Genomic DNA, 26,995 nt, shown 5'->3' on the forward strand with positions numbered 1-26,995 from the left:
AGAGGCAGAGATGGGACCAGCAGTCGGCAGCACTGGCTCCTTCAGGATGCACAGCCCGAGCACCGAGGGACTACACCAAGCAGAAGCCTCTGTGCAGCTCCACATCCCCCGAGACCCTGGAATATACAGGTGACACACAGTAATACTACCTCCATCTGTCTGTCTGTCTCATATGTATCTGTCTGTCTTCTCTTTCGTTCAATTGGTCTGTTTATTTATCTGTCTCATATCTATTTATCTATATATCCCGTTCTCATCTCTATTGTCTTTCTTTTTTTCATATAATTGGTCTATTTTTGTATCTATCTCATATCTCTCTCTATTTATCTATTTTCCTTTTTAATCATTATATAATTGGTCTCTGTCTCTAATCTATCTATATATATCTATGGTACTTTCACACTAGCGGTTTCCTTTTCCGGCGCTGGGTTCCATCACAGGGGCTCTATACCGGAAAAGAACTGACCAGGCATATCCCCATGCATTCCGAATAGAGAGCGATCCGCTCAGGATGCATCAGGATGTCTTCAGTTCAGTCTTTTTGACTGATCAGGACGGAGATAATACCGCAGCATGCTACCGTTTTATCTCCGGCCAAAAAAACTGAAGACGTGCCTGAAAGCCGGATCCAGCATTTTGTTTTACATAGGAATGTATTAGTGCCGGATCCGGCATTCAAACTCAGACTGAAAAAAAGGTGAAAAAAATAAATGCCAGATCCGTTTTTCCAGATGACACCGGAAAGACTGATCTGGCATTTCAATACATTTTTCTGACTGATCAGTTGGCATAGGTTTTGCCGGATCGCTCTGCCGCAAGTGTGAAAGTAGCCTATCTATATCTATCTATCTCATATCTATCTATCTAGCAAGTGTTCAGTAACTGTGATGGCGGGTGCCAGCGGCTGATGAAGCAATCCAGGCTTCAAAAACTAATGAATCCAGGAAATCCACGGCACTTCCTTCAGTAAAAACGTAAGTGTTTATTCACCAGAAATACAACGTTTCAGTTCGCACAGCAGTGATTGAAAAAGGTTCCAGTGTGAGAACCGAAACGTTGTATTTCTGGTGAATAAACACTTACGTTTTTACTGAAGGAAGTGCCGTGGATTTCCTGGATTTATCTATCTATCTTTCTATCCTATATATATCTATCTATTTATCTATCTTATATCTATCTATTATCTATCTATCTATCTATTATCTATCTCATATCTATCTATCTATCTATCCTATATATATCTATCTATTTATCTATCTTATATCTATCTATCTATTATCTATCTCATATCTATCTATTATCTATCTATTATCTATCTATTTATCTATCTTATATCTATCTATCTGTCTATTATCTATCTTCTATCTGTCTGTCTGTCTATCTATCTATCTATCTCATATCTATCTATCTATCTATCTATCTATCTATCTATTATCTATCTATCTATCTATCTATTATCTATCTATCTATCTCATATCTATCTATCTCATATCTATCTATCTATCTATCTATCTAATGTCTATCTATCTATCTATCTATCTATCTATCTCATATCTATCTATCTATCTATCTCTATCTTCTTTCTTTCTGTCATTCCTGTATACTGAGTACTTGGTGGATGTGTATATTCTTGGGCAGTTCTTAGTGGAATACATTGTCCCCTCGGGAAGGATCTGTGATGTCATCGTCAGACTATTTATATGTCACCTCCACATGTGCTGCACCTGATGATCCTATAAAATTATCTCCTGGGTTAATGCTGATGCTATCCCAGGTCCTCCCAAACGTTCCTCCTCCCATCACCACCCTGGAGTCTCCTACCATAGGACGGGGATATGAATAGCTGCGGATGATTTTATGGAGGTGACATCTGGCCTGTGAGCAGGAATAACTACCATAGGCGCAGGCCGGTTGTACCTGTCAGGGGATCTAGTCTTTACTGCTTCCAACCAGACCTGGCCAGGAACATAGACAAGAACATTCAGTACATATCTGGACAATCTTCATAAGTGCAGAGAGAAGGATCCCGCTCACATTCAGCATCCACATCCCTCAGACAGGTGAGGTCTATGCGGCCCCCGTGTAGACAATATAGGGGGCTGCCTGTAATGGGCGTATCAGCGCGTGCTGATGTCCGGCATATTGTGAGCGTTTCTGCCTGATACGGCCTCATCCATGTGGCCAATGCACATTGTTTTTAGCTTGGTTTTTCTATACTGCAGTTTTTCATGTGCTCATTGGGGTCCAAGAAACTGAGATATGTGGTGCTATTTGCCAGGACCCTCGGATTGGTTCTTTTTATTTCATCACAAGGACAACAAAAATGTTAGAATTTTTTTTAAATTATTATTATTGGGGAGGGGGGTAATCCTTACCTCCTAACCTTTGTAGAACATCTGAGCGGTCAGTGATCTCCAGCTTTCTAGGCAGAAGACTAGCAAACAGCTCCACAAATCTCAGCTTTTATGAGATTGTCATGTGTGCACGAAGGATATTGGGTTATTGTTTTTTTTTTTTGTGGAGCAAGGTATTAATACAGCACTTTGCCGTCTGTTGTATTGCTTAGATAGATACATTATTTATATATATATATATATATATATATATATATATATATACAGTGCTCCCTCAGGATACAATGGCCTCAGGATACAGTATTTTCAGCATACAATGGTCTTTTCTGACCCATCGTAAGTTGAAACCAGACTCAACATACAATGTCTCAAACTCAGGTCCAACCAAGGTCACTTCTCTGGTAATATAGCTGTATTAGTCGGTAGTTAGCAGCTATTCCTGACTGTTATATGTAAGGACTTGTCCTATTTGTCTTAGTTATCTGCTTATTTTTCTTAAATCTTAATTTTCTCTTATCCTGGATGACATTTTGGGGCTTTGGAACCAATCACTCAACATACAATGGTTTCGACATACAGTGGTCCTCCTGGAGCCAATTAATATTGTAACTTAAGGGACCACTGTATATATATATACATTGATGATAGATAGAGATAGATAAATGATATATATATATATATATATATATATATATACACACAGGTGAAACTCGGAAAATTGGAATATCGTGCAAAGTTCTTTTATTTCAGTAATGCAACTTAAAAGGTGAAACTAACACATGAGACTCATTACAGGCAAAGCGAGATATTCCAAGCCTTTATTTGTTATAATTTGGATGATTATGGCTTACAGCTTATGAAACCCCAAAGTCAACACTAGAGCCTTTCTCAAGCAGAAAGTTGGCTGTTTCAGTTAGATGTAGTGCTGTCAGATTTTTGCTTTAAATAGATAATGTAGATAGATAATATAGATAGATAATGTAGATAGATAATATAGATAGATAATGTAGATAGATAATATAGATAGATAATGTAGATAGACATTAAATGTTTTAAAATAACAACGTTCAACCATTTTAAATGAGCCCCCACAATGCCATTCTTTTGGAAGCCCACAATATGCTCCCTTCAAATATGTATTGTCCATCTTGAAGTCATGGACCCCCCGAATCAGACAGAATTAGGCTGCTTTCACACAGTCAGTGTTCGGTCAGTGATTTCCATCAGTGATTGGGACCCTTAACCAGGTGCACGTCTATAACACAGAACAGGTGCAGATCTTTCCCTTAAGGCTCCAATCCTGGTTTTGGCTCACAATCACCGATGGAAATCACTGACCAAACACTGACTGTGTGACAGCCTTTGACCAGAGCACCGGCTTTAGTCTGACTCTGGAGCATCTGCTTTAGGGTCCATTCACACGTCCGTTGTTTCTTTCCTGATCTGTTCTGTTTTTTGCGGAACAGATCTGTACCAGATCTGGACCTATTCATTTTCAATGGGTCCTGAAAAAAAATCGGACATTGTGCTGTCCGATTTTTTTTTTTCAGGACCCATTGAAAATGAATGGGTCCAGATCTGGTCCGCAAAAAACGGAACAGATCAGGAAAGAAACAACGGACGTGTGAATGGACCCTTAGTCTGACTCTGGAGCACCTGCTTTAGTCTGACTGGAGCACCGGCTTTAGTCTGACTCTGGAGCACCGGCTTTAGTCTGACTCTGGAGCACCGGCTTTAGTCTGACTCTGGAGCACCGGCTTTAGTCTGACTCTGGAGCACTGGCTTTAGTCTGACTCTGGAGCACCGGCTTTAGTCTGACTCTGGAGCACCGGCTTTAGTCTGACTCTGGAGCACCGGCTTTAGTCTGACTCTGGAGCACCGGCTTTAGTCTGACTCTGGAGCACCGGCTTTAGTCTGACTCTGGAGCACCTGCTTTAGTCTGACTCTGGAGCACCGGCTTTAGTCTGACTCTGGAGCACCGGCTTTAGTCTGACTCTGGAGCACCGGCTTTAGTCTGACTCTGGAGCACCGGCTTTAGTCTGACTCTGGAGCACCGGCTTTAGTCTGACTCTGGAGCACCAGCTTTAGTCTGACTCTGGAGCATCGGCTTTAGTCTGACTTTGGAGCACCGGATTTAGTCTGACTCTGGAGCACTGGCTTTAGTCTGACTCTGGAGCACCGGCTTTAGTCTGACTGGAGCACCGGCTTTAGTCTGACTCTGGAGCACCGGCTTTAGTCTGACTCTGGAGCATCGGCTTTAGTCTGACTCTGGAGCACCGGCTTTAGTCTGACTCTGGAGCACCGGCTTTAGTCTGACTCTGGAGCACCGGCTTTAGTCTGACTCTGGAGCACCGGCTTTAGTGTGACTCTGGAGCACCGGCTTTAGTCTGACTCTGGAGCACCGGCTTTAGTCTGACTCTGGAGCACCGGCTTTAGTCTGACTCTGGAGCACCGGCTTTAGTCTGACTCTGGAGCACCGGCTTTAGTCTGACTCTGGAGCACCGGCTTTAGTCTGACTCTGGAGCACAGGCTTTAGTCTGACCCTGGAGCATCGGCTTTAGTCTGACTCTGGAGCACCGGCTTTAGTCTGACTCTAGAGCACCGGCTTTAGTCTGACTCTGGAGCACCGGCTTTAGTCTGACTCTGGAGCACCTGCTTTAGTCTGACTCTAGAGCACCGGCTTTAGTCTGACTCTGGAGCACCGGATTTAGTCTGACTCTGGAGCACCGGCTTTAGTCTGACTCTGTAGCACCGACTTTAGTCTGACTTTGGAGCACCGGCTTTAGTCTGACCCTAGAGCACCGGCATGAAGTTTAGATTTGTTCTTATTTAGGAAGAATTCTACATTTTGCAGACATTTGTGGTGGAGCCCATACAAAATTGTGTCCTAGAAATGTTTGTTCTCTCTTTTTCTGGAAATAATAAGCTTGCATGTTACACGGTTGCATCATATTATTCAGCGGGTCATTCCTATCCCATACAACACATAATCCAGACACATTCCACAGATACCATGTAACGATCTAATGTTAGAACCGGTTACAATCAGACGGTTGTTCATTTGCACCAAACGAGACTGTAGGATCTGCTTTGTGATTCAATGATCCTATTGTGTTGCTTGCAGGCTCGTCTAAGATAATATATCCTAATGTTATTATGCATCAGAACCAATGGCAAACTCAGCTCTGCTGCATCTGGCCATATTGCCCCTGTACAGATTACAGCTATCGTTTCTGCCAACCTTACCCACACTTGATGACTGAACAGTAACTATGCGTATCTAGGTATGCGCTTATACAAGCAAGTGGCTGAAGCCCTGCCAGATATTATTTACTAAGAGTCCTGACTGCCAAGAGGGGTCAGACCTGCACAACAAACAGTCCTAAAATGCAGCACACGGCACGGTACTCAAGTATGTATCTTGCATGTTCCAGATTCACAATGTCTAACGGTCCTAAGAAGAAACTCACCCAGAAGCTCAAGAAGACCCTTCCTGTGACGGGTCCCCAAGCTCCAACCTTGTATGAGTTGATGCAATGGTACTGCATGACCACCAACACTCACGGCTGCCGGAGGATCGTGGTGTCCAAGGGTCGTCTACGTAAATGGATCTGGATTGCCCTGACGTTGACTGCGGTGGCTCTGATCTTCTGGCAGTGTGCCCTGTTGATTATGTCCTATTACTCCGTGAGCGTCTCCATCACGGTGAACTTCCAGAAGTTGACGTTTCCAGCCGTCACCGTCTGCAACATGAACCCCTACAAGTAAGAAACTGGGGGGGATCTCTGTCATTGTAAGGGGTGGTTTGGGATTCAGATTGTATGTCCATCAAGATGAGGGAGGTCTACTAAACTAAAACCTGAAAATGATGGGGTGACCATAGTTCACCCCAGTCGCTTACACAAAAGCAGGTACCCCATAGCTATCATAAATGATCTCCACCATGGAGAGAAGGGTTGTTGCAAAGGGAATAAGACCAACCAGGGCTGGACTCCCTCCTCCTACAAGTAGCCTCAATGCTTCTCATGTCACAGTCACAAGGGCCCATGTAGCTAAGATTTAAGGAGCTGAGCATTTCCATCTCTGGCATGTTAGTGTATTCCACAAACAGACCATTGATTTTAATTAAAACTGTCTAATGCTTCATTTCCCAATGCAGGGGAATAAGAGACTGACTGATGGTTTCTCCAACACATTCACTGGGTTCCCTACAGCCTGTAAATTAACTTATTGCCAGGATGCCCTTCTGAAAAGAAGGGATATTCTAAATAGGACAACCCCTTTAAGTGACTACTTCAGCCCTTCCATGTCTATGGCAGAATATATCAGATTGAGAGGTATCCTGTAGATCATAGTACATGTGATTGCTGTATCATATTAGTAATGGTTGTAGAAGGATGCAATCCGTGACCCCGGATAATTCATGGTTCGGAGAAATTACTGGCTGCTTGACTCTCACTAGTTCATAGAGTCATTCCCGTTTTTACTCAAGGGCCTGGGGTTGACCACCTATTGTGGCCCCCAGACCAACCAACAACTAGGCACCAACCCAGGAGAACCACTGTGTGCATGGATCCTATGGGGCAGCACACAGAGTCCCTACATGTCCATGTGCCACACCCAAAGACACTTTGTGTGCCGTCATATAGTGAGGCACCAGATTCCACCCTGGAAGCCTCCCTCTATAGTACAATATAAAGTACTAACAGGCCAGAGACTCTTTGGGCATAGCTGCAGAGGGTGAAGGGGTAGAAGTTGCACCAAGGACCCTGTGCCGCGTACCCCAGTATAATAAATAGCACTTAGATATATAGGTGCTGTATTACAGATTTTGCATTAGCGGCTGAGAATCTTCAGGTTACAACTTTCATGGAACCATCTTTTAAAAGGGTCTAATCATGGTCTGGTAGAACAATGGGGAGGTCCGAGGATTGGTGTAGATGCTAAAATGTCTGTGGCTTCTATAAGAATCATGATTATTGTATTGTGTGGGTCACTACATCACCTGGGACCTCCTGAAGTTTTTGTCCTCCTATCCTTTCTCATCCCTTGTCTGCACACTTACCGAGTCCTTAAACGCCATGGACAACTTCGGGTCAATTTTTTATTTTGTTTTGCGTTTTACTCATTTTGGGTTCAAAATAATTTTTTTCAATTAGTCTTTATTGTAAAATGTCTGCAGTCTATTACTTCTCATCCCATCAGCTGATGGCACATGTGAAGCCTTATCGCTGATCACCTTACCTAATAAACCCTCATTGAAGCCATATTCTTATCAGTTTAATAAAGAGTTTAGCTATGAGTTTTTATGAGGTAAGAGATAAGGCTTCACATGAGCAGTCAGCTGACGGAAAGCAGGAGTAACAGTCTGCAAATAGACTAGATTTTTTTTAACCCATTTTTAATAAAGACCAATTGAAAAATATATATTTTTAGCCTGAAATGAGTAAAATGCAATCATATAAAATTGCCCCAAAGTTGTCCATAGCCTTTAAAGGGGTTGTCCCCTTCACTGCCCAGCAGTACCAATGAAGAAGTCTATACTTACCTACTCCCCACCACTCCGTTCCGGCTTGCTGGCTGTCTTCACCGGACTCCAGGCCCTGCCTGTCAGCTTCCACACAGACAGGCATACATGCGCATTTGCAACAAATGACTGTCCTCAGCAGTGACTTGTCCCCAAGCGTCAGTGAAGTCACCACTGAGGCTAGCAATTGGCTGCAGAGGTGCACGTGACTCTGTCCATGTAGAAGTGGACAGGTAGGGACAGGAGCTACAGAGCCAAAACGAAATAGTGGGGAACAGGTAAGTATGAAATTCTTGATAGGTAATAGGGAAGGGTGTTAAAAAGAAAGGAAAAGAAAAGGCCAATATGGCCCATTGACCCTTACACACTGGGGAGGTGAACTTGTCCATGGTTCCTCAGGCAATATTATTAGGCATCTGAAGGCCACTGTCTTGTGCAAAGGAGGAGAAAGAAATCTTAAAAAACTGGGTGGACAAGGAGACGGGTGTGTGGTGTGAAGTAGACCCTCAAGGGAACCCAAATGCAGAAGTTGGCAATCTTCTACATAGACCCATCTATGTGTATCTGAAGTTCTTTCTTCTTATCTCCTTCTTCTTGCTCGAAGGAGCCAACCCCACCAGCGAGCTCCATGTATGTGAAATACTTGTTTATCCTTTACAAATATTGTGACACATTCTTCAACTAAACACTTAAGAAGTACACGGAAACAGGCTTTATGTTGCGTAAATACACAAGCTATGTATCCTTAATTAATGTCCATCACTTAATTAAGGATGACATGAAGGCATGCTGAAGAAGGTGCCTAAAAAAAATAGTCATGTCTGTGCGCTGTGAGAGGGAGGAGAGAGGAGGGGGTTCTGTCACAGAGAAAGCGGTAATGTCTGGATGACAAAGAAAATAACCAATGATGGCTAATCTGGCCGACCGGAAGTACGGTAGATGTCAGACTTCCTGGATCGGGAAGTGAAGGCGAGAGAAGTCAGCTGAGCCTGCAAGTGACACGTGTGTAGTCAGGTTTTCATCTTCGGTGGCAGATGTGTTTTGGACGGTTCCCGTGGTATAATTTTAGATCTTGAAGATTAAAAAAGGAAAATCATCTGCTAATAAATAATTATCACATTCAAAGTGATTATGGCTTGGGAGTATAATTGCGCGCTTGTGAAAGCGGTGAATCATCACTCTGCAGGGATCTTGTGATCTCACGTGATGTCCGGGCACGTTTGCTCATCGCACTTCTCAGGGAGAATAGTTAAAGAGACACGCGGGTTCATTATCTGGTTAAGAATGGAAAAAAGCGGCCTAGTAATTAAAAAGTCAACAAGTTATGGCAAAGGCATCCATAAGTCCATGGACACCAGTGGAGGTAGCATGTCCTCAAGTCCATGGACACCAGTGGAAGTAGCATGTCCTCACATCCATGGACACCAGTGGAGGTAGCATGTCCTCACATCCATGGACACCAGTGGAAGTAGCAAGTCCTCAAATCCATGGACACCAGTGGAGGTCGCATGCCCTCAAGTCCATGGACACCAGTGGAGGTAGCATGTCCTCAAGTCCATGGACACCAGTGGAAGTAGCATGTCCTCAAGTCCATGGACACCAGTGGAGGTAGCATGTCCACAAGTCCATGGACACCAGTACAGGTAGCATGTCCTCAAGTCCATGGACACCAGTGGAGGTAGCATGTCCTCAAGTCCATAGACACCAGTGAAGGTAGCATGTCCTCAAGTCCATGGACACCAGTGGAGGTAGCATGTCCTCACGTCCATGGACACCATTGGAGGTTCCGTAGCATGCCCTCAAGTCCATGGACACCAGTGGAGGTAGCATGTCCCCAAGTCCATGAACACCAGTGGAGGTAGCATGTCCTCATGTCCATGGACACAAGTGGAGGTAACATATCCTACCTTCCTTTCTAGTAGGGTATAGGGCTGTGATGGCTAACCTCTGACACTCCAGCTATGTTAAAACTACAACTCCCAAGATGTACACTTGCTTGGCTGTTGTCAGAGCTCCATGGTAATGAATGGAGCATGCTGGGTGTTGTAGTTTCACCACTGCTGGAGTGCCAGAGGTTAGCCATCACTGGTATAGGGTATATAGTAAAGGACTGCTTTGTATGTACATTATGTTACTGATCTCAAGTTACAGCCCGTGTTTTAGCCTCGAGCTGCATTCACAATACTGTGTCCTTCAGAGCTGAACTCCCCCCAGCGTTCTCTGCTTGTTCAGTGTCTGCAAAATGCTCACTGTAGAGATTTGCCCTTAATGGACAAGGAGCTGTGAAAGAAGAAAGAACTGTCATTATAGCAGCTTAGATAAGCTGTTAGAGGCGTGTCTGTCGACAGGCTTGCTGACTGTTTCCCTGTAGCAACCAGCAGAATTGGGAATGCAGCTCTAACAGATATTATCCAGGAGCAGTAGAAGATAAGTAATAAGTTATGTATTTTCAAAGTTACTCTACTTTTTATTGAGATTATATCTATCACTGAATATATAAAGGGGGGGGGGTTGAGGGCATTTTCTGCAGGACCAACTCTCTAACCAGGCAAATTGCCTGGTAAGGTTGTTCCTGCTGAGACACCACATTTATTTTCCTCCATTGTGTTGTTCTTTATTAATATGTAAATTAGGTATTTGGTGCACCGTGGGTCGGGCACTTTCCGCTCTGCACCAGAGCTTCTTTGCTCTGCTCGCTTGTGGAATTCACAAGGCCAGGCATCTCGTCTGGACCCGTAATCTCACTCCTTCTCCTCTTAGATTACATTATGCGTCCCTGACTTCATCTATCACCCGGAAGAGAAGGTGCTCGGCTTCCTTCAGCTTCAGGATGATGTGATTGGCGCATGCGCAGTACATCCGCATCTGTTTCCCCAGGTGTAATCTATAGTGCAGGGACAATCTATAGTACAGGGACAAGACTACAGGCACAGACAATCCAGGGGAGAGGAGTGGCTAACAGTGCAAAGCAGAGGAGCAATGCCGCCCCTCGGTGCACCGAAGACCTGATTTGCATATTACTAACAAGTCAGATTACTCAGGAACCATTCAACAGATCTGCGTGATTGAAGTATCATTTTACTCAGCAGGATCAACCCTGCCAGGCATTATGCTTGGTTGAATGTTGGACATATCTTTTTAAGCGTATGATTTCCAGGACATTACGGTCAGTTAGCGCCTATGAGTAAGTCCGTTTTTTTTTCCTGATTCGCTTTGAGCTATGTTTCTTTTCCAAAATCACAAAAATATCGTGGCAAATATGGGGGAGCTGCTCAAACCCCAAACACTGTGCTTTTCATTGGGGGAGCAGTCCCACCGCATGTGGACCGCAGCCAAAAAATGCATACAATGGAGGATGTCGACGCGGTCCACATGCACCACTAAAGCATCCTATGCACAACGAAGCATTGTGCGGATGAAAATATAATCATATAAATCACAGACAAAAATGCACCAAACGGATATGCCACTGACTATACTGGCTAGTCATACAACTTTTGCCAATATATTTCTGTCAGGAAGATATCGGAGCCCATCATGCACCCCCAATGAAAAACACGCTACAGTGTTTGGGGTTTGAGCAGCTCCCCCATATTTGCCACGATATTTTTGTGATTTTGTTTTATATGTAGTGTATGTGCCTTTACTTGGCATTTAAGCACTTTTTTGCACCTGGTGGCCTCCATCACATGGTCTGGTATGGGTGTGGCTTACAGTCTTGCTTTGTTCACATTGCACTAGTTGTCCTGCTAGGCGGTTGTGTGGAAGCTTGGCTGTGAGCTGGATTACATCACCTTCAGACCGTGTTCACACCATAGGTAGCTTAGTGGTAGGACCCCTTGCCATGCTGAGTGACCGTGACGTGGTGCATGATTGGGCTCCGATATCTTCCTGACAGGAATATATTGGCAAAAGTCTCAGCTTTTAATATCTGCTTGTATGACTAGCCAGTATAGTCAGTGGCATATCCGTTTGGTGCATTTTTGTCTGTGATTTCTTTGTTTCTTTTCCCACACGACCTAAATATAATATGGGCATACATATGCATTGCATAACATCCATTAGCTGAGCGGCGTGTTTCTGCTTTACCCATCCTACCCATACAATGCAAGTCACAAAACGCGTTGTGTCATCTGTAATTGCTGCCTCTTTCTTTCCGACACGGTACAAAGACATGAAAATATTGTAGCTGAGGGATATAACCCGCGGTTATAGATGAGAAGAAGGAATGCATTGTTCCAGTTTCTATGGCCTCAGACCAGTGCCCCCTCTCACAAGTTTTTAAAGTCCGCTCAGTGCTCACCCTGCTGGCAAAATGCCTACATTTATTTCTCCTACAGGACGTTCCGTGTGCCGCTCAGCGGGGCGCCGCCTACCCCATATGGCCGCGCTGCTGCTGCCTCCTCCTTCTTATCCGACCGGAAGAGGAGGACTGAGCTCGCAGCTGCAGGGCGTGGTAACATACAGGCGGCAGCGGCGCCATCTTAGAGGCTAGCCTGAGTCTTTAATGAGTGGGGTGTTTTTCTTCTCCCTTCAGCTCAGGGTAAATGTACGAGGAGAGGAAGAGTTAGAATGCACTCAGCAGCGCTACAGCGGCCGCGATGTGTCTCCCTGCTAGCACTAGAATGATGGCCCCCTCATTGTATACAGCGATATGGGCTATGACGGTATAACCTGGGCATCTCCTCTTCCATGCATCATTTTTTATGTATAGCTCGTATAAGTTATACATCTTGCAGTTATATGGATCATGATGCTGGTATAACCTAGGTAATAGCCTGTATTATACAGGAGATGCCCAGGTTATACCAGCATGGTTCATATCCTTGTATACAAGAAGATGTATAACTTATACCAGCTGTACATATATAATTATATACAGGAGATGCCCAGGTTATACCAGCATGGTCCATGTCACTGTATACAAGAAGATGTATAACTTATACCAGCTGTACATATATAATTATATACAGGAGATGCCCAGGTTATACCAGCATGGTCCATATCACTGTATACAAGAAGATGTATAACTTATACCAGCTGTACATATATAATTATATACAGGAGATACCCGAGTTATACCAGCTGTACATATATAATTATATACAGGAGATGCCCAGGTTATACCAGCATGCTCCATATCACTATATACAAGAAGATGTATAACTTATACCAGCTGTACATATAGAATGATATACAGGAGATACCCGAGTTATACCAGCTGTACATATATAATTATATACAGGAGATACCCAGGTTATACCAGCATGGTCCATATCACTGTATACAAGCAGATGTATAACTTATACCATACATATATAATGATATACGACGAGTATCCCTTGTTTCATTGTCCTATCGCCCACCTTTGACCAAGCATTGCCCATCTTCAAGCCGACCCCGCTCAGCAGCTGCCAGGGCTTAGAGGGAACACTGCCTCAGACTATAGTATAAAGTGATACATTGTAACAACTTCCCTGCCCTGCAAACACCTATATTTGCTTTGCTTAGTAAGATTACAAGCCTGCACCTTTTACAATGTATCTGCAGTATATACAAGTCTATATGTTATACGCTCATATAGTAGATAACAGCTTAAAGGAGCACGTCGGGCAAATGCTACATGCTGTGTTCTGCCCAGTGCTGTGCCTGAGAGGGGCGGGCATGACGCAAAGATTCGCAACGCGAGAGGGAGAATCCATGTGCCGCTAAAGGGGTTATCCCACAAATAATGTAAAATGAATTCATTTAACCCTAACCCTGAATGTGAAATGAAAATCCATATCAAACCAGTCCTGCACCTCACATGGATCCAGAGATCTCCCCATTCAATGCTCCGATTGCTCTGCTAGATGTATTTCAAACTGGCTGCTTAGAGGATGGGGGTGTCCTTTCCCCAGGGCGTGTCCTTTCTGCTGCAGATGTTGACAGTTGAAGGATGGAACTGAGCATATATGTCAACCTCAGGGAGCAGGACAGAGAAATCAGAAAAAAGAACAAACAGCAGGTGGCGCTATACATATTCCTTTCATTGAATAACTTAGTAGCTATAAAACATTTTTAATTACAGGCCAATAACATAAATATTCAGATCCAGATGCTGGTTTGAAAACTGTAGAATATTGTTCATGGGACAACCCCTTTAATTTGACAAATCCTATACATTATGTTATGTCTAATGCCCAGTTTGAAGGGGAAGACCATGACTTCAATCTTGTGTCAGGCTCCTCCCCCTTGGGATGTGCACTTGTAGGAGTGGAAAAGTCTGTGCTGATTCATTACTTAAAATGTCATTTCACCTACAGAGTCCCAGATTTCCTGCTAAATCTGTGTTCTCCAACCTGCGGCTTTCCAGCTATTGCAAAAGTAGTACAACTCCCAGCATGCCGAACAGCCTGTGGCTGGCAGTTGGAGAGTGACAGAATGGGAAAAGCTGAGCTATAGGATAAAATGTTGGCTTCCTTTAGCCACCACTAGGGGGAGTTGAAGCGCATACTGTTTAATCATAGAAGTCAATTTATAAATAGAAGGCAGCATGCTCCTAAGCTCCCCCTAGTGGTGAGCAAAGGCAGCTAGAAATTATTTCCCTGACTACCAAAATTCTTGAGATTGACGGGGTATGTTGAGAGTTGTAGATTCACAACACAGGTGGGAGACAACTAGTCTAAACCAATTGCACTTGACTATATAATGCATATCTGTTGATTTATGTATTTTTCAGGTACAGTGTAATCAGACCATATCTGCTCGGATTAGAAAAGGATACTTTACAATACCTCAAAGAGCTATATGGATATACAGAATCCTCAAGTCGCAGGCGCAGAGACTTAAGGACGCCACAAAACATGTCTGCAGCCGAATCCGATTACTTCAGCAAGATTAGGCTATTTCCGGTGAAAAGCATAAATGACAATCAGGTGGGGACCGAAAAGATTGCCACACGAAAAAGGAGCAGCATGGATGCCAGGGTGGCTCACAGGAATGCAGAGATCACCGATGAGAACATTGTGGGCTACAAGTTGGTAAGTAGTGGTGAACCTTCTTTGCTTGTTCTATACAGATCACTTCTTAGCAGTCATCTCATTATCACCAGAAGCAGGATTACATCAACAGGTGATACCTAGATAGACAGATAGAGGACACAGGATCCATCAAGTGCAACAGGCAAATATCACAGCTTATCTTCTCTCCTTCCCTGCAGAATGGCCTCTGCACAGGTCAAAGAAAACCATGTCTAGAAAACCATCCTATAGACACCAAGGTGGTCCCGGGTGTCGGACCCCCATTGATCATTGAAGAACAGTCTCGGAGTAACTTTGGAAATTTGAAAAACTGCATTAAAAATTGTACTAGCTGCTACTTCCAATCAGTCAGCACCCCCCGCAGCTGAGCAGGGCCCCTATAGTGCTACATACTTTGCTGCATTGCCTATGGGGCAATATCATGTTTTTTCCCCCCTTCAAAGCGTTGCAAGGTCTACATGTCACCAATCCCAATTCTATGAACCAGCAAGGGGTGCTTGGAGATGTGAGCTCAGAGTTCATTCCAAGCCCCTAGAGTTTTCAGTGCAGCGGAGGGTGAGGTTCTTGGCTTTAGAATTCTTTATATATGAAATTTTGGCATTCCTGTCTTATAACAGTGCGACCCCAACAACAGCACCGACTGCACAATCTTTACTTTTAGCTCGGCCACCAGCGCCATCCAGGAGTGGTACCGGCTTCACTATATGAACATCCTGGCAAAAATACCTATGGAGAAGAAGATTGACATGGGTTACTCAGCCGACGAGCTGTTGATCAACTGTTTATTCGATGGCAAGCCCTGTGACGCCAGGTTAGTATTCTGAACCCCTGGGAAAACCAGTTTGTGTTCCATGTGGGCATTTCTGAGGGTCAAGTCTGCACAGAAGGCTCAGCACACGGATCATATCTGTAGACATTAGATGGCGGTCCTGCTGGGTCCTCGCCAGTCTGTCTGGGTCCAGGAGCATATCCCCCACCATGGTTATATACTATATGTCTGATCGTGTACTCAGTGGCATGCCTACGGTGTTTGGCACCCGGGGCAGGTCCTTTCTCTGGCACCCCCCCAATACTTAAAAAAAATTGTACCCCCTCACAGTAGTATTGCCCTCATTGTACAACTTTAACAGTAGTTTTGTACAGATGTGTGCCCCCTCACAGTAGTTATGCCAACATTGTGCCCTCTCACAGTTGTAATGCCCTCTTTGTGCCCCCTTCACAGTAATAATCCCATTGTGCCCCCTTCACAGTAATAATCCCCATTATGCCCCCTTCATAGTAATAATCCCCATTGTGCCCCCTTCACAGTAATAATGCCAATTATGCCCCCTTCATAGTAAAAATCCCCACTGTGCCCCCTTCACAGTAATAATCCTCATTGTGCCCCCTTCATAGTAATAATCCCTATTGTGCCCCCTTCACAGTAATAATGCCCATTGTTTCCCCTTAATAGTAGTAATGCCCACTGTGCTAGTAATGCCCTCTGTGCCCCCTCCATAGTAGAAATCCCCATTGTGCCCCTTCACAGAAATAATGCCCACTGTGCCCCCTTCACAGTAATAATGCCCTCTGTGCCCCCTTCATTGTAATAATGCCCTTTGGCTCCTTGCCCCCTCCATAGTAGAAATGCCCATTGTGCCCCCTCCATAGTAGTAATGCCCTCTGTGCCCCCTCCATAGTAATAAAGTCCTCTGTGCCCCCTCCATAGTAATAAAGCCCGCTGTGCCCCCTCCATAGTAATAAAGCCCTCTGTGCCCCCTCCAAAGTAATAAAGCCCACTGTGCCCCCTCCATAGTAATAAAGTCCTCTGTGCCCCCTCCATAGTAATAAAGCCCTCTGTGCCCCCTCCATAGTAATAAAGCCCTCTGTGCCCCCTCCATAGTAGTAATGCCCTCTGTGCCCCCTCCATGGTAATAAAGCCCTCTGTGCCCCCTCCATAGTAATAAAGCCCTCTGTGCCCCCTCCATAGTAATAAAGTCCTCTGTGCCCCCTCCATAGTAGTAATGCCCTCTGTGCCCCCTCCATAGTAATAAAGCCCTCTGTGCCCCCTCCATAGTAATAAAGCCCTCTGTGCCCCCTCCATAGTAATAAAGCCCGCTGTGCCCTCTCTGTATTAAAAAATAAACCATTCTGTGCGCCGCCGGCTTGAAGGAGGAGCGCGGGGAGCTGAGCGGTGAGTGACAGGACCCAGCTCTCTGCACTCCAGCAATGAGCGCTTCCACCTGTATCGATGAAAGCGCTCATTGCTTCTGGCACCCCCCTGAGAGCCGGCACCCGGGCGGACCGCCCACCCCCCCCCACCCTTTTAGTACGCCACTGCGTGTACTATATGTCTGATCATTTGCTATATGTCTGATTACTGTACGTCTGATTATGTACGATATAGTATATGACACATGGATACCTATCAGGTTTTACCGTCTGCTTGGACATTACTCACCCGCCGGACCAGCTCAACATTAAGATATTTTAAATAACGGCATTATGCAAATTTCTAGGTAGTGCCGCCGTGTTGTCAGCGATCCCGGATATGAATCCTCTGTAGGCATGAAGTAGTAATTGCAATTACAAAAAAAAACAAATGAATTAAGAAAAGTCTTTCAAGCATGTAGCGAGTATCTTCACTATACTGCTCTTTAATAGTAGATGCAATTAGCATGTGACTGACTGGAAATATGTTATATAGTAATGATGGTATATACTATATATTGGTGGGTAACCATAAATTTTTAGGGGGTCAGGAAAGGGGAGGCTTGGCTCCCTCTCTCCAAGGCTGGAGATAGTCCCTTTCTACTGGCAATTTTAGTATAAAAAGTAACACACTAATATGTTTTTCTGCAATACGTACTGTAGTAAGGGGGCATTCAAGTCCAACGATGGGGGTCTGTGGTGTGGAGGTATCACACTGGGAGGTGCTTCCTTTTCTGCATGTAGACCCCTGGTTTTAAACCTCTGGAATTAAAGGGATTATCTAGTATGAATAACCCATTTTAGGGTCCTCTTCTCTTGACCAGAGTGTATAAGGGTTAGAAGGAGCGACTTCCATTCTGGAGGATCTTCCCTGTCCTGCATTGCACTGACAATCTGTTGAGCACTGTGTACTGCTTAAGTTCCCCTGTGGTGGCGCTGAAGAGCAACTGAACACATCCTGTGAGGTTCCTGCACAGTTTACAGCCAATCGGTTCCCAGCAGAAGAGACTTTGTGATCATCTTAACTATGTGGAACCCATCCAAGGTGGACAACCCTTTTCATTGTCCATGGCTTTGAGTTTATGTCCAACGTCTTCAAGAGCATTAGTCCTATCACGCAATGTTTGTCTCAGCCACCTCTAAGGCCGTGTTAATTTCCATTGCAGGAACTTTACCCTGTTCAACCATTCACTTTATGGCAACTGCTACACCTTCAATGATGCCCAGCAGAAGCAGCTGTTGGAGTCCTCCATGGGTGGTTCGGAGGCTGGTAAGAACTCTAGCATATATTTTCTATGACCTTGGTTAAGCTGTTACCTATGTATATTAACAGTCTTGGTGCTCCTTGTTCTTAGGGCTGAACTTGATCATCTACATCGATGAAGAGGATTACAACCCATTCTTGGTTACAGCAGCAGGCGCCAAGATATTGGTGCATGATCAAAACGATTTTCCATTCATTGAAGAGTCAGGAACAGAACTCGAGACGGCTACGGAAACATCTATTGGGATGCATTTGGTAGGTGAAGAATGAGTGCTTTGTGTAATAGTTGAATGTGAGAGAGTAGCTCTAAGGAGTGCAGAGGTAGAAGGTATCTGAGAGGGCTTAAAGACTTAACTACCACATATGAAGATCTCATATGGCAAGTGGGTTGTTATAGATTTTGCATTAGGCCCAGGAGCTCCAAGTTACGTCTTGAATTGTACTGTAATGATACACATCTTCCAGCTTCACAAGGTTCTGCTAGAGTAGTCCAAATGGCCCTGAAGATGGCCATGATGCTACAAGTCTTCTTATGTCTTCACATCTCCTGACTGGCTCTACATGAAGTACACTACTTTGGCCTCTGACTAGTATAAAACGGACCAGACTTTCTTAGTTAAATTGTCGATGAGACATGTTACATCAGTGAAGATCCAAGAGACAACCTGAACCAAGACAATATGGCTTCTTTCCACTGGGAATGCCACTCAAACGGGCACTACTACTAATAGAAACCAGGCACGATTGCTGCAGTGTGGGCCACACTGACCAGCTGGACGTCCCACGTGGCAGGCTAAATGACGTATCCTAACTTTCTAATGAAAGAATCTCTGCCCAGGATAGTTAATTGGAGAAATTAATTTGAATGCCTATTATTATGAGTTACATTTTAATGGATTCATAACATCACTTCCCTTGTTTCTACCCCCCCCCCCCTCCCTAATTGATCTATGTACGTGTGCTGCACGCCTGATGTCGGCTTCACCTAATACCCGTGACGTGAAATAAATCAGAATTTAGCATAAGTGAAATATGAGGCCGGGTAATTGGTGTCAGTCAGGTAGTTCTGGATGTTGGAAGATTATAATTTACTTGGAAAAATGTAATGATGAGTGATGAAAGAATCTATTCTGATCACTGTATGTTTATTCCAGACAGAATCTACTAAGTTAAGTAGCCCGTACAGCGAATGCACCATCGACGGAAGTGATGTCCCTATCCAGAACTTGTACAACAAGAAATATACTTTTCAGGTAAATTATAATATGTTGGTAAAATATGTGATACTGTAGATTGCTAAATAGATGATAGATAGATAGATAGATAGATATGAGATAGATAGATAGATGATGGACACCTGGAAACTGCTCCTTGTCTATTACATACATTACATCTCGTCCATGTCCATCCTTCTCGCAGATTTGCCTCTATTCCTGTTTCCAAATCGAGATGGTGAAAACCTGCGGATGTGCCCACCATGATCACCCACTACCCCAAGGGGCGCAATACTGCAATTTTGATGAGATGCCCAGTTGGAGTAAGTGGCATCACTCTTGGCTACATCACTTTGAATATCATTGTCGGTCTGATGGACCTGTTAGATTACTTATAATGCCCCCAGCGCTATTGGCTATTAAATAAACATCTTGCCCTCGTTCTTTTTTAATCCCTCTTGAGGTAGACCATTACACAGTGTGACTGCTCGAACTGCAAAGAACCATTTCTTATATTTCGTCCACATGTCAGGAATGCCCCCTGGTCCTTGGAAGGAATAAATCCTGTGCCAGTTCTTTGCAGCGACCGCTCATGTCTACATGGACATAAGATCCCTTTCCCAAGCCCGATTTCTCTAGCCTCTCATGATATAATCTAGTCACCGCCTTTGAACCCTTCCCCGCTCACCAATATAATTTTACAATGTGGAGCCCAACCCTGAATCCCACATTCACGATCTGGTCTTACGAGGGGTATGTTAAATCAGAATCACTGGCTTTTTTCTCTCTTTTCATAAACCCTAAAATCAAACTTGCTTTTGCAGCTGCTGCCTGACATGGAGTACTGCAGCTTAGCTTACTCCGAACCAGAATACCTGAGTACCCAGCTGTTTCAGAATAGCTCCGATGCTGGAATTCGGCTTCTGAACTACATAGCTCCATCCATTGTGTAGTGGACGAAGTTGGTAGCCAGAGCGCTGCTTCGGCTGAAGTGTATACACAGTGGATGGAGCTCTGTGTAGTTCCAGCGTTGACCTCCAGCAACGAAGCTACTCTGAAATGGTTGAGCGGCAAGGGTGCAGGTGGTTGGACCTCGACAATCAGATGTTGATGGCCTTTTCTGAGCCAACCCCTTTAAGCCCTGCCCCTTGGACCACCCACTTTGGGGCAGAGCTTTTTAAGCCCCCCCCCCCCCTTTTGTGACCCAATTTGACAGATCAGATTCAGATATTCTTTGTATATGATGATAATAATTTATCAATCGCTTATTTTTTCATTTTTCTCCCCCGTTTTTCTAGTTTACTGTTACTTCAAGCTGCACAGACAGTTCGTCGAGGAAGAGCTGGGGTGTCAGAGTACCTGTCGCGAGACCTGCAGGTGAGATTTCCGTCATTTACCGCACCAGAAAATCAGGGCTGTTGGCATGTGAGGTCTAACAGATAGGGGATAACTAACTGATTGCTTGGGGATCCCACCGCCGCTTCCCCCACCGATCCTCAAAATGGATGGAGCAACAGGGCACCTGCTCAACCTGTCGCTCCATCAGATCGTGGAAAAGGGACCCCCCAGTTCATAGGATCAGTGGGTATGGAAACACTTGCAAACTTGGCACAACCCCTTTAACTCTTAGCAATTATACTTACATAACAGGAACACGAACAATTGCTAGGCTCCGGATGACCTTGCCAGTTTGCTTCTTGATCCCTTTCATCTCCCCCGGGACTTCTCTAGTTACTACTCCTCCTTTGTTCCATGTCTTGCATTACGCTTTGGGAAAGTATGTGTTAGACTCTCATATAAAGAGAATATACATTTTTGTCTTTTCAGTTTTAAAGAATGGACGTTTACCAGAAGTGTGGCCAAATGGCCCTCAATTAGTGCTGAGGTAAGACGATCATTGCTCCTTCTCCTGAAGGCTAACTATATAATAGAGGCTTACCATTACTTGTTCTTAAGAAAGCCATCAGACCTTCATTGCATACAGTATGTGTATGTGGGTTGGCCTTCACCTGCAAAATAAATAAAGTCCTATTATCTATGGCATGGACCCAACAGCCTAGCAGGCGTCAATGGAGTCCTGGTTGCTTAGGAGAAGAAATAGTGAAGAACCCCATTAAATGACAGCTAGATTAAAGAGATATTCCCATCTCAGAATGTGCTTGCCGCGATCTTGGGATTAAAGGGGCTGCGGCTCCATCTCCCAAGTTTTTGCTAGCAGGGAATGTGGCCCCATTCACATGAAGCATGTCTTTATTCTAAAGATTCATGGAAAACTCATCAGTCAGATTCCCAATGATCAGAAAGAGAAGGCATATGTACTATGGACCCCCCCCCCCAATCTTGTGGGTCCATGAGGCACGTATTGTATCTCACAACTTTCCCATGTCTATCTTTTCAATCAGGAATGGACATTACGAGTTCTGTCCTGGGAGCTGGGAAGCAGAATAAACAAAAACCTGACCAAGTAAGTATCTGCAGATACCTGAGGTGGGCATAGATGCAAAGACATACTATGTTCTGTAGATCTCACTAGGGTTAAAATAGTTCTGATGTGGATTGTTGTATTGTAGTATTTTCGTTGGCCAGTTGTTGCTAAATGCTATTACTGCAGCAACAAAAGCCAATAATGATTCTTAAAGGTGCTGTCTCATTTAGAAAATTCCTTCTCACATACCCTATTTCTTAGATAAAGATGGGATTGCTCCATTCAGGGCACTCATTTATTAGCCAGAGCCAAAAGGGACTACAAATCTCATCCATAATGGAATACTTTCTTCCACGTCATCCGGAACCACAGCCAGCAAACACAGAAACTGCTACCAGTCTTCCTTAACCACCACAGTTGGTAGGAAGCTAAGGCTACCGCTAGGTGCTCCACTAGAGTTGGCCACAAGGCCGGATGGACTTGGCTGCTAGGGACCCAAGTTATGTCTGTGAAATAAGGTAGCGGAAAACTGGCGCATGCTTGCTAAAAGTGGATCAACCAGAATGACCAGGCGGAAAAGAGTAGTAGATAAGCATGGTCAGAACCAGGGGACACAGATAGGACCCAAATAGCAGAGCCACGTCACAATACCAGGAGAATCAGTAGAAGAAAATTCAGGAGAGAAGGGGTTAATCCAGAAAGCAAGCTATGTTCTGTACACAGAGGATTAACCAGCAACAGTGAGCAGGTTCAAAGAGAGCCAGGAGACTCTACACAATCACCAGCAGCTGGCCATGACTCAGTGACTGACTTAAATCCCTCGCCTAGCTCTTGGTTTGGACGCTGAGCCAGGGACCTGATTGGCTCGACTTCTAGCCTCACTGATAAGTTGACCAGCCGGGGCTTGACTGGTCTGCATGGCAGCCCTCTCAGCACAGGATTTTGTAAACTCCTGACGCCATCTCTTATTTTGGAGGACCCAGCATCTCCAATCATTACATAAACAGTCCACTGATTTCAATGAGCTGTGTGTAATGCTTGATTTCCCCCGTGGTGGCGCTGCAGGGAAATTGAACACTTGCTGCCAGGTTCTCGACAGTTTCTAGCTGATCGCTGAGATTCCCAATAACAGGACATGTAGTGGTCAGCTTATCATGGGGGGAACGCTTCTAAAAAAAAACAGGGATTGTCTCAGGTGGACAACCCCTCTAAGTAGGCTGTGACAAATTATACATTTTATATATTATGTAATGCAGTGACATCAGCACTATCCTGCTCATCTGAGCTTGCATTTTACCGGTATTGATTTACCACATTGTCATCTTCCTAAGAAGGTTGCTGACATTGTTGGCTTCATATAAAATATCTAAGTCAAGAGAATTACTAGGGATTTAATTAGTACTTTCCTAAATTAAAACAGGGCAGTATCTGCACAAACAGGGAAGTGCCTAATTTGTGGACTGTGTAGGTGGCAGTGATCAATATGGGCAAACGTATGCTGGTTTCACACTTACTTTTCACTAGGTGAAACTCGAAAAATTAGAATATTGTGCAAAGCTCATTTATTTCAGTAATGCAACTTAAAAGGTGAAACTAACACATGAGACTCATTACAGGCAAAGCGAGATATTTCAAGCCTTTAGTTGTTATAATTTGGATGATTATGGCTTACAGCTTATGAAACCCCAAAGTCACAGTTTTGAGGTCACCTTTGCTCAGGGGGTATGGATTAATTAGCTGACTAGAGTGTGACACTTTGAGCCTAGAATATTGAACCTTTTCACAAAATTCTAATTTTAAGCTGCAATAATGCAATTCCTTTTAATTTGCATTACTGAAATAAATGGACTTTTGAACGATATTTTAATTTTTCGAGTTTTACCTGTACATATTCCTATGAGAGGTGCACCCTACTATGTATTCACCTAATGATGTACTTGGTAAGGATTATTTTAGTAGGAAGACTGCCTTTCCCTAATAGGAGTTCTCTGCTTGGGACAATCCTGGTTTTCTTGACAATAAGCTGATCAAAAAAGTGTCCACTTGCTAAAATCACCAGCGATCAACTGTAATCTGTGGGAAAACCTGCCAAGTGTTCAGGTTCCCTTCAGTGCCACCACAGGGGAAACTGAGTATTACACATGTCTCTGTATAGCCTGGTAATGCAAGAACGGGGCAGGTCCTCCATATGTAACTACTCTCCACTCTAACCAATTAGGGGATACCTCTCCATAAATTCAGAATTCTCTAACAGGGTATATGAAAATGGCTTTTGTACATTAGACAGCCTCTTTAATTCAACCAATATTGGTCCACCTGGACTAAGTATTTAAAGGGGTTATGCCATGATTGATGTAAAAAATGAAAATCAGACATCATATAGTACAAGACAATACCTTATAACAAAGCTAAAACCAGCCCTGTACCTCACGTGGATCCAGAGATCTCCTTATTCATGGCTCCAATTGTTCTGCTAGATGTATTTCAAGCGGACAGCCTGGGGGAGGAAATATTGCTGGTGAGGAATGTGAAGATTTAAACTGAGCATGTGTACCCATCTCAGTGAGGTGGACAGAGAAATAAGGAAAAGAACAAACAGCAGGTGGCGCTATACACATACATTTTATTGAATAGCTCAGTGGCTGCACAACATTTTGAATTACCTGCAATTACAAAAGTATTCAGATCTAGGTGCTGCTATGAAAAATGTGGAATATTTCTTGGGGGGAAACCCTTTTAAGTTGATAGCACGTTCATGTACTTAGAATTCCTCTTCTGCTTTTTTTTCTTTTAGAAATGATCTAGCAAATCTGGACATTTTCTACCAAGACTTGAACCTCAGAACTATTGCTGAAAGTCCTTCCTCCAGTGTAAGTCCTCTCTGCTCCCTTTCCTGTGACCAGAAACTCTACTTGAAGCTTCTGGGTTCCAATGCAAAGTCTGTAATATGACCCCCTCCTCCAAACAACGTGCCAGGGGGTGGAGGTGCCCTTGGGCTCCCTTAGCCACCAGGGCATGTGTGTTCTTGCTTTTCAAGTCCTGTTACTTTGGGAACATGAAATATGACCACTGTGAGTTAAAAATGTCTTAAAAACAGATGTTCTAACTCACCTTCTTCTCTATCAATAGCTCACAAATCTTCTTTCAAACGTCGGAGGTCAGTTGGGCCTTTGGATGAGCTGTTCCATGGTCTGCGTGCTTGAGATTGTGGAGATATTCCTCATTGACTCTTTTTGGGTGGTCTTACGTCCGAAGTGGCAAAAGCTGATTAAATGGTGGAAAACACGTAAACAAGAAGACGAGGAGCTGCAGCACCCTGATTCTATGGCCGGTCATGACAATCCTGGCCTAACGGAAGAAGATCCACCAACATTCAACACAGCTCTTCATCTTCCTCACGTGGACAACTGCCAAGTACCAAGAACACCACCTCCCTTGTACAGGTCTCTTCAGATACAATCAACTTTCAGTGGGCATCCTGTGAACTTTGATGATGAAATAGAAGAAATGTAAAGTAATTAATCGTTCTCCTCTTAGAAACGTTTCCTAAAGGAGAGATTGTTTCCAAGGCTTTTGTTAAGAAGCCATAGTTCAAAAGGGATCAATAAAGAACAACAACATGAAAGTTGGTTGTATTTTAAACCAATTCAGAGACATTTAATGCTTTGGAAGACTCCAGGGCTGTTTCTATGTAAAATTCTCAGTAGCTAATGTTTTATACAGTATATGGTGCTAGTTTAGTATTTAGTGTATACTTCAAGAAGGTCTTCTATCCCTCACAATGTGCCACAATTGTGTTGACAGAAAAGTCAACATTTGTTACTGTAGCTTGGTCAACTGACCACTAGTTCTTAAATTTTTGTACATTACGCTGATTATTTTTGCACATCCTATTCCTCTGAAGAGGTATCCTGGTGGCAGTCCTTGCCTGGTTAGTGTAAGGAACACTAAAACAAAAAATATTGCTATCCAGTAGATCCCTTGGCCATAGACAGCTAAAGTCGTCATGCTGAAAATGGTCATAGCATAGTATCAAAACATTTCTAATTTGTGGTTGGAGATAATATTTGGAATTTTTTACTTGGCAGATAGGCATTTACATGCTGTGATTCACTCATAATGACCGGACTGTGCCTTTAATCAAAGACTAATTCCTTCAGTTAGTTAATTGAAGTGAATTGTTAGGAATTGGATATGTGGTGTCGCCAGTCCTGGGCATCATGGGCATGTGTCCCAGGTCTTATGCATGGTGTCCTGTAACTGTCCTTAGCAGTGATCTCCAAATTTGATTGAATCTGTGTCTTCCCAGTATCCTACAGCATACCATGTTTTTTGCACAGTCCACCAGCACCCCTGGCATGGACAGTTAGCAAAAAGTCTACTGCCAGCTTGAGGCAAGATGGACTATCTGGACCACAATGTTGACCTTATGAATGTGTTAAGCTTCCTCAGGTTTTGAATGGGTATCCAAGGCCAACACCAGCTTACCAGCTCTTCACGTTGAGCCATCCCACTGAAGATTGTGTGTATTGGGGTAGCGGCAACATCTGACACCAACGAAGAGTTATTTTAGATCAAATCAATTACTATGAAATAGCCTTGTGTTTCTTCATCAAGCTTGGCTATCACGGAGACCCAAAGATCATCTAGCGTCTCTCTCATCATTTGTCTTTCCATCAGACTTTTAGAGTGTTTTAGATGATTGTGACAACGTTTAATGACTACTGAACAATTCTACTTTTATCTTTTACTGTTGTCAATATGCTCGAGCACAATTGTGCTGTGCACAAAATGCTGCTATGTACAAAACTTATTGGCCTGTTCTATGGCCACAGAAGAAGGGGTCAAGCAATATATGTTCTCTAACGATGTACGTGCCTTTAGGTTAACCGAGCAGGGAACTCATGTATATGTATGAGGCATGTATGTATATGATGGCATATTTACATTCATATGAATATTTTTTTAATAAAATATTGTGAATAATCATGACTGAGAA

At 43.8% G+C, this 26,995-nt stretch overlaps 1 protein-coding gene across 2 annotated transcripts; it reads left to right on the forward strand.

Moving 5' to 3' along the window:
• Positions 1 to 18: 18 nt before the first annotated feature.
• Positions 19 to 26,995, forward strand: LOC122945721 (amiloride-sensitive sodium channel subunit gamma-2-like). 2 transcript variants are annotated; one of them, XM_044304883.1, is made up of 13 exons: positions 19 to 129; positions 5,789 to 6,118; positions 14,603 to 14,903; positions 15,521 to 15,714; positions 18,260 to 18,363; positions 18,449 to 18,612; positions 19,512 to 19,610; positions 19,777 to 19,894; positions 20,870 to 20,948; positions 21,399 to 21,456; positions 21,974 to 22,035; positions 24,791 to 24,866; positions 25,126 to 26,995. In XM_044304883.1, the coding sequence occupies exons 1-13, from the start codon at positions 47 to 49 to the stop codon at positions 25,507 to 25,509; spliced, it is 2,052 nt and encodes a 683-aa protein (XP_044160818.1). In that variant the 5' UTR covers positions 19 to 46; the 3' UTR covers positions 25,510 to 26,995. The 2 variants fall into 2 exon arrangements, with proteins under 2 accessions (XP_044160818.1, XP_044160819.1); XM_044304884.1 differs by lacking the exon at positions 19 to 129 and adding an exon at positions 1,806 to 2,060.

The sequence above is a fragment of the Bufo gargarizans genome, chromosome 8, assembly GCF_014858855.1.
Source record: "Bufo gargarizans isolate SCDJY-AF-19 chromosome 8, ASM1485885v1, whole genome shotgun sequence".
NCBI classification, from domain to species: domain Eukaryota; kingdom Metazoa; phylum Chordata; class Amphibia; order Anura; family Bufonidae; genus Bufo; species Bufo gargarizans.

Coding starts and splice junctions, on each gene's coding strand:
- LOC122945721 (XM_044304883.1), top strand. CDS start 47: ATGCACAGCCCGAGCACCGAGGGACTACACCAAGCAGAAGCCTCTGTG. Junction 6,119..14,602: donor TGCAACATGAACCCCTACAA/GTAAGAAACTGG, acceptor TGTATTTTTCAG/GTACAGTGTAATCAGACCAT. Junction 21,457..21,973: donor GGCCCTCAATTAGTGCTGAG/GTAAGACGATCA, acceptor CTTTTCAATCAG/GAATGGACATTACGAGTTCT.